General features: G+C 57.6%; 1 protein-coding gene across 4 annotated transcripts in view; it reads right to left on the bottom strand.

Moving 5' to 3' along the window:
- NIN (ninein) overlaps window positions 1–14,057 on the bottom strand; it is a 68,695-nt gene extending 54,638 nt beyond the window's left edge. For 3 of the 4 annotated variants that reach the window (XM_058026439.1, XM_058026441.1, XM_058026442.1), the window contains exons 1-2: window positions 14,010–14,057; window positions 6,623–6,826 (exon numbers count right to left, since the gene is read on the bottom strand). In XM_058026439.1, coding sequence (XP_057882422.1) covers window positions 6,623–6,805 — 183 coding nt within the window. In that variant the 5' untranslated portion in view covers window positions 6,806–6,826; window positions 14,010–14,057. Of the gene's footprint in view, window positions 1–6,622; window positions 6,827–13,805; window positions 13,842–14,009 lie in introns of those variants that run through there. The other variant, XM_058026440.1, reaches the window with a different exon arrangement.

Genomic DNA, 14,057 nt, shown 5'->3' with positions numbered 1-14,057 from the left:
CAGCATCCTCCCAGCCTGCTGGGGAATGTCAGCAATTCCAGCCTGGGGGACAGCTGGAGGAGCAATGTGACATGGGTCAGTGGCCAGGCAGAGCTGGCTGCTGCCCTTTCTCTCGGCTAAATAAATCTTAGAAGAATTTTTAGCAAGGAACAAGAAGATTTTGTATTTAAAGAAACACAGAGAGGCTGATCTGGCTGGCAGGGCTGCACTCAGAGGGATTTTCATGCTGCACAAGCAGCAAAGTTCAAGTCTGAGGTTGTCCAGCTTGGTTTTGGGGGTCAAGCAAGCTCAGAAAAACACCAACAAGCCCCCTGGTCAGTCTCAGAGGTGAGCCATGGAGGTACAAGGGAGCTCAGGCAGTCCCAATCACCCCTGAGGCTTTAAACAGTTTTAAATGTTTTTTTTTTAAACACAATTAAAAAATATCTTCAGCACAGAAGCTCATCAGGAATGCCTCCATCTGAATACTAATTGCTGCCATCCATTCCCAGCCACTGGTGTACTTCAAAAAGGCCAGTTTACAGAGAGAGGAGAATTTCCCCCATTAAAATAAAGAAAACTTGACATTTAGACCAAATGAGGATGAATAAAAGATGAGGCCGTTCAGATTACAGGTTCCCTCCCCATGGGATCCTCTCAGCAATGAACGGACAGAGCCAATCCCTTGCTTGGGTGCTGGGGATGGCTTTGGAGGGGAGCTCACAGGAAAACAAGACCCACTTTGCATCCCTCACGTGGAATTAAATAAAATCAAACCACCTGGGCAGGTGTGCAGCAGCACTGCCATCACCTGCTCTGCACAATGAGCCCCACAGCTCCTGCCTGACTGATGAGGAGGAGGAGGAGGAGCTGAGCCCTTGCACAAGGACACAGGCAGCCATCCGTGCTTCCTGAATGCTGGAAATTCACTGCTGAGCCGAACAGCTTCTCATTCTCAGCCAAAAATGAGCAGGAAGGGTTGGAAAATCATTAAAGTTGGAAAAGAATCATTAAGGTGATCAAGTCCAACCTCAGAGCTGCTCAAGCCCCAGGTGCTCACAGAGGCATAGGAGGAACATGAAGACGTTAAAATCAAGCCCTTCCCAGGAGCAGATGCCCATGGGACAGTCCTGTGTGCTGTTCATCCCCAAAAATGCCAAAAATCCCCCTGAGCAGAGGGGGAAATGCCCCCAGAGCACAGGGGGGAAATGCCCCCCAGAGCAGAGGATGCTCTGCTGTCCACTCCTCCCACCAAGAGCAGGCTCAGATGCTGCTGCTCACACCCCCACTATTGTGTGCCTGACAAATCAACAGGAAAGGAGGAAAAAAGAGAAAAATAAAATGGGTTCAGGCCTCCCTGCTCCCTACAGCCCCTGGCAAAGTGGGGCTTAGTAAAACCCACTCCAGAGCTGGTGTCTCATTAGACTCTGAGGTCTAATAAAGCAGACTGGCCCTGTGGTCACATTGGGATTTTTCCATGAGCAGGACACCCCCAGGAGCCTGAGAAGATCAGGCTGATCAGGACGTGGCCATGCTCCTGTGCTGCACAGCAGGACTGCAAATGCAAATCAGCAGCACAGGGGGGTCCCCAATGCTCTCCTCACTCTGCAGGTGGAGTCCCAGCTGGAACAGGGGGGAAATTTGCCCTCAGGATGGGCCAGAGGTTTTCCCAACAGCAGCTGAGCAGCAAAAGCAGCCTGTGGAGCACCTCTGACCTTGGATGTGTGCAGGCACAGAGTGCAAGAGAGAGAAACAGCACTGATAAAATGGGAGCTGGGCTGGAGCACGAGCCAGGCCAGGCAGCCACGGGACAGCAAAGCCACAAAGGCTGCAGAAATCCTACAGAAATCCTCCTGCAAGGCTAGGGGGCCCTGGCACAGGTTCCCCATCCCTGGAGGTGCCCAAGGCCAGGTTGGATGCGCTGGGAGCAGCCTGGGATGGTGGAAGGTGTCCCTTCCAGAACAAGATGGGCTTTAAGGTCCCTTCCAGCCCAAACCACTCTGGTTTTATGGCTCTGTTTTGGTGTTGCTCATCTGTGTGTCTGCTCATGGGGTCTCTCAGCAATCTGGGGCTGATCCCAGCCAGCCAGGAGGACATGGGGGTTGGGAAGGTGATGAACAATGTGGATCCAGGATCAGGGACAGCACCCACATTCCTCGCTGGGAGGGTGGGCAGGCCCAGGCACAGGGTGCCCAGAGCAGCTGTGGATCCCTGGAAATGCCCAAGGCCAGGCTGGATGGGGTTTGGAGGAACCTGGGGGCCCTGCAAACCCCACAGCCAGGGCAGCACCCAGCAAGGAGAATTTTCTCAGAACAAATAAATCAAACAGGACAAACCCAGCAGCAGAGGCACAGCCAGCTCAGCCCAGCCTGCCCAGGCACTCAGGGACCAACCAAAGCTGTGCTGCTGAGCAACCCTGGATCCTCAGAGAAACCCCAATGTCCCTGCACAGCCAACTCCCTGTGAAGCTGTGCTGATTAGCACTAGAAAGGGCTGGGAGCCTGTGCCAGGGTACCTGCTGCTCCTGCCATGCGAACAAAGCCCTTGGCACAGCCAGGACAGGCAGCAGGGGCTCCTTGCAGCTCCCTGCCCTGGTCCCCAGCACAAACCCCATCCCCAGGGCTCTGCCCCTGCCTGCAGACTGCTTCCAGCCAGAAAGCTGCACAGGGCAATGTCTGCTGGGGAAGATGGGGATCAGGGAATATCCTCACCCTCAGGGAATATCCTGATCCACAGGGATCATCCAGGGCAGCTCCTGGCCCTGCCCAGACCCCCAACAATCCCACCCTGGGCCTCCCTGGCAGTGCTGTCCAAACCCTCCTGCAGCCCTGGGGCTGTGCCCATTCCCTGGGTAGCCTGGGCAGCGCCAGCACCTTCTGGGAGCAGAACCTTTCCCTGAGATCCAACCCAAACCTGCCCTGGCACAGCTCCAGCTGTCCCCTCAGGTCCCAGCAAGCCACTCCTGCAGCACCATCAGACCAGGGCAGCCCAGGCCCCAGCCCACAGGGCACCAAGGGGAGCAGCAAGGGCACTGCAGGCACAGGGGAAGGATATTTGGGTGTTTTGCAAGAGGTCATTGCAGGGAGCTGGGAGTGAAAGCCCAGCCAGACTGTCCTTGCTGCAGGCTGGGAATGCAGTGGTGCAGGTGAAACCTGAGCTCCCCATCCCTGCTCAAGGACAGCCCCAAGGACAGGGCCTGGAGCGCCCAACTTCACAGGATCCCAGCAGGATTTGGGCTGGAAAGGACCTTAAAGGTCATCTCATCCCTCTCCTGCCATGGCAGGGACACCTTCCACTGTTCCAGGCTGCTCCCAGCCCATCCAGCCTGGCCCTGGGCACTGCCAGGGATAGGGACTGGCTCCCAGAGCTCATCCCCATCCCTGCACTGTCCCCAAGACACCTCTGGATTGCTGCTAATTAAAGGGCACAGAGAGGGCAGACAGACAGGCCCAGCCACACCCATCCCCTCACTCTTGTCATGGAGGGTGAGGGGAAGGAACCTTCCTGAGGCACCCCAGAACTGACTGCCCTCACTCCTGCATGGAGGGTGAGGGTAAAGAACCTTCCTGAGGCACCCCAGAACTGACTGCCCTCACTCCTGCATGGAGGGTGAGGGTAAAGAACCTTCCTGAGGCACCCCAGAACTGACTGCCCTCACTCCTGCCATGGAGGGTGAGGGTAAAGAACCTTCCTGAGGCACCCCAGAACTGACTGCCCTCACTCCTGCATCGAGGGTGAGGGGAAGGAACCTTCCTGAGGCACCCCAGAACTGACTGCCCTCACTCCTGCCATGGAGGGTGAGGGTAAAGAACCTTCCTGAGGCACCCCAGAACTGACTGCCCTCACTCCTGCCATGGAGGGTGAGGGTAAAGAATCTTCCTGAGGCACCCCAGAACTGACTGCCCTCACTCCTGCATGGAGGGTGAGGGTAAAGAACCTTCCTGAGGCACCCCAGAACTGACTGCCCTCCCTCCTGCATGGAGGGTGAGGGTAAAGAACCTTCCTGAGGCACCCCAGAACTGACTGCCCTCACTCCTGCCATGGAGGGTGAGGGGAAGGAACCTTCCTGAGGCACCCCAGAACTGACTGCCCTCACCCCTGCCATGGAGGGTGAGGGGAAGGAACCTTCCTGAGGCACACCAGAACTGCTGTGAGCACCATCTGCACGCACAGTGTGTGAGGGAAACACTCCCACAGGGGTTTTGCTCTGCCTCGAGTCAGGGCAGGATTTACACCCACACCAGATCCCATTAAATCCCAAACCATCTCAGGGGAGGCAGCACCTCCAGCCCCAGGATTTACACCCCACACCAGACCCTATTAATTCCCAAACCACCTCAGGGGTGGCAGCACCTCCAGCCCACGAGTCAGGGCAGGATTTCCACCCCACACCAAACCCCCTTCATCCCCAAATCACCTCAGGGGAGGCAGCACCTCCAGCCCCAGGATTTACACCCCACACCAGTCCCCATTAATTCCCAAACCATCTCAGGGGAGGCAGCACCTCCAACCTACAGGTCAGGGCAGGATTTACCCCCACACCAGACCCCATTCATCCCCAAAACACCTCAGGGGAGGCAGCACTTCCAGCCCACGAGTCAGAGCAGGATTTGCGGATTTACCCCCACACCAGACCCCATTAAATCCTAAACCACCTCAGGCAGCACCTCCAGCCCCTCTCTGGATCCCAGGGCATCAAAACCCCCATTAAAACATCCCAAATGCAGGGTCACACTCAGCTCCCAGTCCTTACCCGGAGCAGAGGGCTGGAATTAGATGATCTTTAAAACCCCCTTCCAACCCAAACCATCCCACAATTTCACGACCCCAGAGCATCCATTGATGCCTGGAGCAGGGCCCCAGCACAAAGACAAGCACGTGGCCCCACGAGCAGCCCCTGAGCACACAAAACCTTCCCCCAGTGCCCCCTCCCAGTGCTCTCCCATAAATCCCAGCCCCTGGAAGTGCAGACACACAAAGGCTGCGACCATCTGCAGCACAAGGGGCAGGTGCAACAAGCCTGGGCTCAGGGGGCTCTGGGGCTGCTGCTGCTCTCCCCAGGACACCCCAAGGATGCCACCAGGGCCATGAAACTGAAATCAGGCTTGTGCTTAAACCTGGGTCACCGCTGCTGCTGCTGGGGAGCAGGGACAGGGATTGTCCAGAGGCTCTGTGCCAGGCTGGGAGGGAGAACTCATCCCCAGGGACAAAGGGAGGGTGAAATAAAATGGGATGGCAGGGGTGGAGCTCTGGGTTGGGAAGGGGTGAGTGTGACTCTGCATTTGGGATGCTTTAATGGGGGTTTTGGTGCCCTGACAGCCACATCTGTCCTTTTCTCTCTGTGCCACCATCCCACAGGCGGCAAAGCCAGGATAGGATAATGGCTGTAAGCTGAAGGAAAATAGATTTAAATTCAATATTGGGAAGGAATTCCTGGCTGGGAGGGTGGGCAGGCCCTGGAGGGTGCCCAGAGCAGCTGTGGCTGCCCCTGGACCCCTGGAAATGTCCAAGGTCAGGGCTTGGAGCACCCTGGGACAGTGGAAGGTGTCCCTGCCATGGCAGGGGTGGCACTGGATGATCTTTAATGTCCTTCCAACCCAAACCATTCTGGGATTCTTTGCTAACAGCCCCATGCTCAAGATGGCAACAGCACAGAAAGTCTCTGGTGCTCCAGAAAATGCCACACTGCAGCTCTAAAGGTCAACAACCTCCACCTGCATCCATCCCAGCCCCACTCAGTGCCAGCAGAGGAGCTGCAGCCCCAGGGCAGGCGAGGAAGAGGAGGAAAAAGGAAAAACCCCTCTGATCATTAAAGGAATTATTCTGTTTGTGAGAGCTGCAGTTTGATTGGGAATTGGAGCCAGGATGGCTGCCTGGCTGCCCTGCTCCACATTTGTGTGATTTTAATGAGCAGTGATGGATTTCAGGGTGATTTCCAGGGAAGGAGCTGATGCACTCTGAGCACAAGGACACCCAGCTGAACCTGGAGATCCCCCAAGGGCAGCAGCTTCTGGGATTTATGGGATTTAACCCCATAAAGGCACAACCACAGCTGGAGAATGGCTTTGGGAAGCCACCAGCACCAGGCAATAGGGACAGAGGTGGCTCAGACAGCGTGGGACAGCATTCTGCACCTCAGAGAGACACCCGTGACTGCACACAGCCCTGCCAGCCTAACCACAGCTTAAGCCAGGGTAAATCACAGGCTCAAGCCCTGGATTTAGGGCTTTGTCCCACCCCAGGTGGCTCAGAGCCTGTCTGAGCACCTGGTGAGCTGGTTTGGGGAGGTGACCCAGGCCAGCAGCGCCAGGAGCAGAGCTGGGGACACAGACAGTGAGAGCCAAGGGCAGCCCGAGCTGGCACCTGCTCTGGCCTTGGGAAAGCACACGGAGCACAAGGCTCAGCCCAAACCTGAGTTTCATTCCACCTCCAGTCAGGGCAGACAGAGCAGTTCCCTCCCCTGTTATCCCAAATTCTGCTCTTGGAAGTGCCCTGAGCCCACCCTGCTGAACAGACCAGACCAAACCCCACGAGTCCTGCAGCACCAGAGCCTCAGGAATGTTGGATAGACACAAATCACACCCATCAATCTCCCCCCAGAACCACCCCATGCACGCAGGCACTGCATCCCCCAGCTCCTTACCCTGCCTAGGAGGTTTCCTTGGAGCAGGGTCTGCTGCAGGGCTGGGGCCACCTCCTCCAGGTGCAGCACGTGGCAGAGGTCAGTGAGCTCCTCCTGGCCCAGGGAGCCCGTGCCTGTGCTGTCAAAGCTGTCAAAGAGCTCCTTGAGGCGAGCTTCATACTGGTCCTGCTCAGCTTCATCCATCCCATAGCCTGCCTCGCTCACCTGGGGGAACAGACAGGACAGGTCACCCTCAGCACCATGGGACAGCAAAAACCCCACAGGAGATGCCCACCAGGCTGTTTGGGGCCGTATTGATGCTCCAGCCTCTCCCAGCCCACTGGGGAAGAAGCCACAGAGCAGAAAGAGCCAGGGGGAAAAGCCAGGCAGAGCCAAACCCCGGGGAGGGACAGCCCAGGTGGCTGGGACAGTCCCTGTGTGCCACCTCCCACTGCTCCTGTCAGCTCGTCTGGCTCAGCTGCAGCAGATAAATTGCTCCCTGGAGCTCCAGGGATCCCCAGGTGCTGCAGGTGAGAAGATAAACAAGGCAAGAAGGGCTCAGCAGGGAGCAAAGGCTGAGGAGGGGAGGGCAGGAGAGCCCAGCCCAAACCCTTCAGGTCAGACCCCCACCACAACCACCCCCTCCAGGAGCACAACACAGCCCCTGAAACACAGCTGGGACCATGGAATGCTTTAGGTTGGGAAAAAACTCCCCAGATCAAGCCCAGCTGCCAAGGGCTCCACATGCCGCAGACATCTTTTCATGAAAATCCTTTCCTCAGGATTTCTGATTCCTGAGAAGCTGAGAGGCCTCAGGAACAAAATGTAAACATTGATTATCTGCTGCTGTGGAATGCAACAGGTGCATCTGGGATTGGTCTCATGGAGTTGTTTGTAATTAATGGCCAATCACAGTCAGCTGGCTCGGACTCTGTGTGAGCCACAAACCTTTGTTATCATTCCTTTCTATTCTATTCTTAGCCAGCCTTCTGAGATAAAATCTTTTCTTCTATTCTTTTAGTATAGTTTTAATGTAATATATATCATAAAATAATAAATCAAGCCTTCTGTAACACGGAGTCAGATCCTCATCTCTTCCTTCAACACAAGACCCCTGTGAACACCATCACACTCCTTGTGCTGCTCTCCCTCAGGTGCTCCAGGTCCAGCCCTGGCTGAGGGCAGAGTCTGACAGGCAGCAAGCCCAGAGCAGCATGGGGCAGCCAAAATGTTCCTGTGTCCTGCAGCAGGCACACAAAACCCAGACCCAGCTTGCCCCAGGTCTCCATCTTCCCCTCCAAGTCAGGCTTTCACCCCTCTCATCCTGCTCACAGCCCCAGGGGCTGTTCTGGCAGGGGGTAGAGGGAAATTCCCTGTCTGAAACGAAGGATTTGGCTGGAGCTGTTTGCTCAGGGCTCCAGGCTGGCTTTGGGTGGCAGCAGTGCCACCACACAGCCTGGGTGTGGATGTGCCACTACCCTGGGGCACAACAGGCACTGACACCGTGCTTGGGTGACAATGGGCACTGCAGTTGGTGTCCCCAAATGGGCATCCCAGCCTCATCCATGACCCCAACACCAGCCAGCCCTGGGAATTCTGCTTTTGTGGCTGCTGGGGGTTGTGCCAGCCACATTTCCCAAAACAGGGGGTCCTACCCCAACCCCCCCTGCTCCTCAAAGGGTTCCTGTGGCTCCCTGGGCCCCCAGCAGCACTCCTGGACACCCCAGAGCTGCTTCCATTGCAGCCAGCTCCACAGCCCTGCCCAGCCCAGGCAGGGAATCCCCAGGGCAAGCAGGGCAGCAGCTGTGTCCTTGATTTCCCTGGCTGCAGGAGCAGATGCCAGGGCAGAGCATCCTCTGGATCCCACATCTGCTGAGGGATGCAGGGCTGGTGCCCTGACAGAGCCCACAGCCCAGCCTGTCCTTCCTCAGCTGTGGGCACTCCAGGGATGGACACAACTCCTCCACATGAGCCTCACACCCTCCCTGCCCTATTTTCGCCCCCTAAATCCATCTTGAGCTGATTTCCCGAGCGCTGGGGCTAGCAGGGAGGCACAGACACATTCAACAACACATTCACAGAGGAGGAGGCAGCAGCCAAAATCTCAGGTGCCTGTGAGCAGGAGGAAGGCAACAAACTTGTTTCCATTCCCACAGCAGCCACCCCATTCCCCACCTGCACCCCCAGGGCCCGGCAGTGGCTGGATCCTGGTGTCAGGGAGCCCTGCCTGCACATTCCAGCCGCCCCAAAACTCACAGCCAGGATGACTCCACCCCACAGAGCTTCCCAAGCACCTCTGAACCTCTTATCTACAGGGTCAGCCACCTCCTGCCCCCCCGAGATGTCTCCAGCCCCTGAGCAGAACCAGTTCCCCCAGTTAGCGCAGAGAGATAAATGCCACCTGCCAGTACATCCCCGAGCATCCCTGCTGCTGGAGCACTGGGATCACCCCTCTCAGGGCCACAACAGCCCAGAAACCCACCCTGGGCAGATCCAGCATTGGGAACCCCCAAAAGACAGCAGGAAAGCCCCAATCCCTGAAGGAAGAGAGCATCAGGTGCGTGGACCACACCTGCCCAGTGAGTTTTTGGTGAGGGACAGCCAGAGCTTAGAGGGACAGAATGCCACAAAAAACACAGAGCCCTAAAACTCACCCTGGGCATTGGAAACCCTCAAAAACCAGCAGGAAAACCCCAGTCCCTAAAGGAAAAGAGCATCAGGGGCATGGCCACACCTGCCCTACAGCCCAGGTGAGTTTTTGGCAAGAACAGCCTCACACATCCCCGCGCCAGGGGACAACCAGAGCTCAAAGGGACACAGTGCTCAACAGCATAGAGCCCTAAAACTCACCCTGGGCAAATCCAGCATTGGGAACCCCAAAAAAATAACAGGAAAACCCCAGTCCCTAAAGGAAAAGAGCATCAGGGGCATGGCCACATCTGCCCTACAGCCCAGGTGAGTTTGTGGCAAGGGCAGCCTCACACATCCCCGCACCGAGGGACAATCAGAGCTTATAGGGACCAGCCACCCCCGCAGAGCCTGGGGAAGGGGTTCCCTGTTTCCCAGGGCCAAGGAGCCAGGGCTGGGTGCCCACCTGCCTCAGACAGCCCCGGGAGCTGCCAGCAGCCCGGCCATCCTGCAATCCTGCTCAACCTCCATCTTAGGCAGGCGGCTCCGGCACGCAGCCGGCTGCGCAAGGTGACCCAAGATGCCTCCTCTCCTCTCCTCTCTCCTGCCTGAATTATTCAGCAGCTCTTCCACAGCGAGGGGAAAATAAACCACCCAGAGCTTCCTTCCTACCTGAGGAGCTGGCATGGGCAGCAGTCAGATAACGAGAGCAGCACCAGAGCCCGGCGGCGCTGCCACCTCCATCCATGTGCCGTGCTGGGGAAGGGGGGACCCGGCAGAGCACACAAAGCCCCGTGAAAGGGCAGCCTTTCATCCCTGCTCCAGATGGGCCAGCAGCTGAGATGCAGCAGGGATAATAGGGGCAGGCAGGCAGCAGCTGAGTGGGGGCTCCCCAGTCCCCCGCCAGCAGGAGAGGGGATGGTCCCTGCACAGGGCATCACTTTGTTCTGATTTATTGCTGCCCTTCTGTGCTGCTTCAACCCCTCCAGAATGACCAGCCTGAGCTGAAAAGTGCATGTTTAGGACAGCCAGCACCACATTATTCTGTGTGGTTTATTTCTGGATTATTTCTGTTCTCGTTATTGGCAGCCCGGGGAAGCAAAGCGCTCCGGGATGATGATGATGATGATGAGAAGAGGAAGTTTGCACCGGCATTTCTTTCCTGCTTTTAAATCCACCCCCTCCTGAGAGCCAGATAACCTTCACGGCACACAATGTAGGGGCCTGAGAGGACTAAATTCTCAGCTAAATTTAACTCCAACAATATAGGCTCAAACAGTAATTACTGCCTCGCATATTTAAGTGCCTGGAATCGATAGCAACTTTAGCCTGGAGCTAATGAAGACACAGATTGGTCAATCAATGGCATCAGCAAGGAGAAACACCACAATTAGCACAATTACTTTTTTTTTTTGAGGGGTGTGTGTTTGGGGGGGGGTGTTTGTAAGCAGGATGAATCACAGAATTCCAGAATTATTTGAGTTGGAAGGGTCCTTAAAGGCCACTTCAGGCCAACCCCCAGCCACGAGCTTCCACTAGGACAATACAAAATTACATTTGCTGCACAGGAGGGAGATTTGGGGATCTTGAGGATGTTCTGCATCACTAACCAGGGCTGTGAGTACCTTGCCCTTATCCCCACCTGCCCTCCACTGAAGTCATCACCTCCAAGGGACAGTGAGGAAAATGTTTTTACTGCTCCTCTTGATTGCCTCGACTCAAATGAGGGCCTGGTAATTAGCAGTAATTACCCAGCAGGGCAGCATCCCGTGGCCACCTCCAAAACACGAGCACCTATTCCATGGGATGTCACTGCTCTGAGTGTCCCCCTGTGCTGAAGAGGGGACACACTCTTGGCCACACCTGAGCAATTTAAAGCAACTTTCCCTTCCCGGTGCACCTGTGACAGCCTGGCTGATGTGAACACAGCTGGCAAAACCCACCAGGAGCCCAGGTTTTACTGCTGGGGGCTGTATGAGAGGCCCAGCAGCCACCAAAAGCAGACCGTGGAGCCCTTGGAAAGGCAGAGCTGAGGTTGTCTCACCCTCATTATCTCCCTCCCTAATGAACCATCTCAGCCATCAGCAGCTCTGCTGAACCACAGAATTCCCTGAGCTGGAAGGGACCCACAGGGATCGTGGAATCCAGCTCCAGGCCGTGCACAGACACCCCAAAATCCCCACCCTGGGCATCCCTGGAGTGTTATCCAAACTCCTGGAGCTCTGGCAGCCCTGGGAATGTCACCATTGCCTGGGGGAGGGACCTTTCCTGAAACCCAACCTAAACCTGACACAGCTCCAGACATTGCCTGGGTCCTGTCACTGGCCACCAGAGAGAAAAGCTCAGTGTCCTGTCCCTGTGCCCACCCCAAAATCCCCACACCCTGTCAGGACAATTCCCAACACCCCATCCCTTCTAGGAGCAGCAGCCCTACAAAGGGTCACACCGAGACACCAAAGGGAAAAACAGAACCCCAAAGGACAATGAAGAACCCTAATGTCACTAAATCACTTGACAGCACGCCCAGCTCTTCAAGGGTCAGCACCAGAGTCACCCTTACAGCTGGCAGCTCCTCCTCCCCATTGACCACGCTCATAATTTCCCCTCAAAACACCCCAAAAACACCCCCAGACCCTCCAAAGTTGGCAGAGAGCAGCGACTCTGTTAACCAAGCCCCAGCCCACATTAGCAGGGCAGCGCTGGCTATAAAAGCGCTATAAATTTATGTAAAGAGCTTCAAAAGCAGCGCAGCGTTTGAATATTCACGCCAGGCCGGTATTTGCATTGTAATGGGGCTTTTCACTGCCAGCCTTCCCTCCGCAAGGAAAAACAAAGCGCCCATCTGGTTTGATTTTGCAAACGGGGCTGGAGTGGCCCGGCGGTGACTCGGGGAGCCCCGGGCGCGATAAAGCCCAAGGTGGAGGAGGCACAAAGCTGATTATTGCAGGAGTAAACAAAGCGATTCCCGGGAATCCATCCCGGGGAACGCGGGGTGCGGGAATCCATCCATCCCGGGGAAAGGAGGGATGCGGGAATCCATCCATCCCGGGAAAGGAGGGATGCGGGAATCCATCCATCCCGGGGAAAGGAGGGATGCGGGAATCCATCCATCCCGGGGAACGGAGGGGTGCGGGAATCCATCCATCCCGGGGAAAGGAGGGGTGCGGGAATCCATCCATCCCGGGGAAAGGAGGGATGCGGGAATCCATCCATCCCGGGGAAAGGAGGGATGCGGGAATCCATCCATCCCGGGGAAAGGAGGGATGGGGGAATCCATCCATCCCGGGAAACGCGGGATGCGGGGATCCATCCATCCCGGGGAACGGAGGGATGGGGGGATCCATCCATCCCGGGAAAGGAGGGATGCGAGAATCCATCCATCCCGGGGAAAGGAGGGATGCGGGAATCCATCCATCCCGGGGAAAGGAGGGATGCGGGAATCCATCCATCCCGGGGAAAGGAGGGATGCGGGAATCCATCCATCCCGGGGAAAGGAGGGATGCGGGAATCCATCCATCCCGCGGGGTGCGGGAATCCATCCATCCCGGGAAAGGAGGGATGCGGGAATCCATCCATCCCGGGAAAGGAGGGATAGGGGAATCCATCCATCCCGGGAAAGGAGGGATAGGGGAATCCATCCATCCCGGGGAACGCAGGGTGAGGGAATCCATCCATCCCGGGGAAAGGAGGGGTGCGGGAATCCATCCATCCCGGGGAACGTGGGGTGCGGGAATCCAGCCATCCCGGGGAAAGGAGGGATGCGGGAATCCATCCTGGGGAAAGGAGGGATGGGGGAATCCATCCATCCCGGGGAAAGGAGGGATGCGGGAATCCATCCATCCCGGGGAACGCGGGATGCGGGAATCCATCCATCCCGCGGGATGCGGGAATCCATCCATCCCGGGGAAAGGAGGGGTGCGGGAATCCATCCATCCTGGGGAACGTGGGGTGCGGGAATCCAGCCATCCCGGGGAAAGGAGGGATGCGGGAATCCCCGCGGAGCTCGGAAAGAGCTGCCCCGCTCTGCTGAATCACGGCGAAACGAGCCCAGAGCCTTCCTCGGCTCCGTATCGGGGAGCACATGAGGAAGAGGAGCACGGTACACCCAGAGTGTCACCCACTAAAATCCCGGCACGGGGTGCTCCGGGGCTGTGGATTTTGGCTCCATCCCTACAGGGATGCTCCAAGCGAGACGGGCCCACGCTTGGGGACCAGAGAGCAGATGCTGTCTGCCACCCTGGCGACAACGACAGCTCCGCCGATGACAAAACAAGCGCCGTCATCAATTCCTCCGGCCGCAGCCGGCTGCTGCCAGGGCTCAGCCCGGCCGGAGCATCCCTCCGGGAACAGGGACGGTGCCCTTGGCAGGAGGGCGAGTGACTCTCGGTACTGCCACCAGCACCGAGGGGACCCTTGGGGTGTCACCCACCCACAGCCACCCCAAAGCCGCGCTGCAGCTGTGAGGAAGCAAACCTCCCCCTAACCCTGACCCCATTACCCCCTTCCATCCCTCCGGCATTCCCCTTTCCCCGCAGCACCCCCCGCCCTGCAGAGCCCCTCGTTCCCCGGCACCCACCTGGCCGCCGCTCCCGGTGCCGCCGCCCGCACACGCGGCCGGGCCCGCCGCGAACGGACGGGACGGGACGGGAAGGGGCGGGCAGGGCCCGGCACCGCCCGCGGAGGAGGGACCGAGCCGGTCAGCGCTCCCCCCGCGCCCAGCCTCGCTAATTCCCCTTTCCCTTCCCGTTCCTCCCCCGTTCCGTTCCCGCCCGGGCCTCACCGCTGCCGGTGCCGCGGGGCTGGCGGGGCGCAGCGCAGCGCTCGGAGC

This window comes from Melospiza georgiana, chromosome 6 (assembly GCF_028018845.1).
Source record: "Melospiza georgiana isolate bMelGeo1 chromosome 6, bMelGeo1.pri, whole genome shotgun sequence".
In the NCBI taxonomy this organism is placed as follows: domain Eukaryota; kingdom Metazoa; phylum Chordata; class Aves; order Passeriformes; family Passerellidae; genus Melospiza; species Melospiza georgiana.
This window is presented reverse-complemented; position numbering and strand designations above follow the sequence as displayed.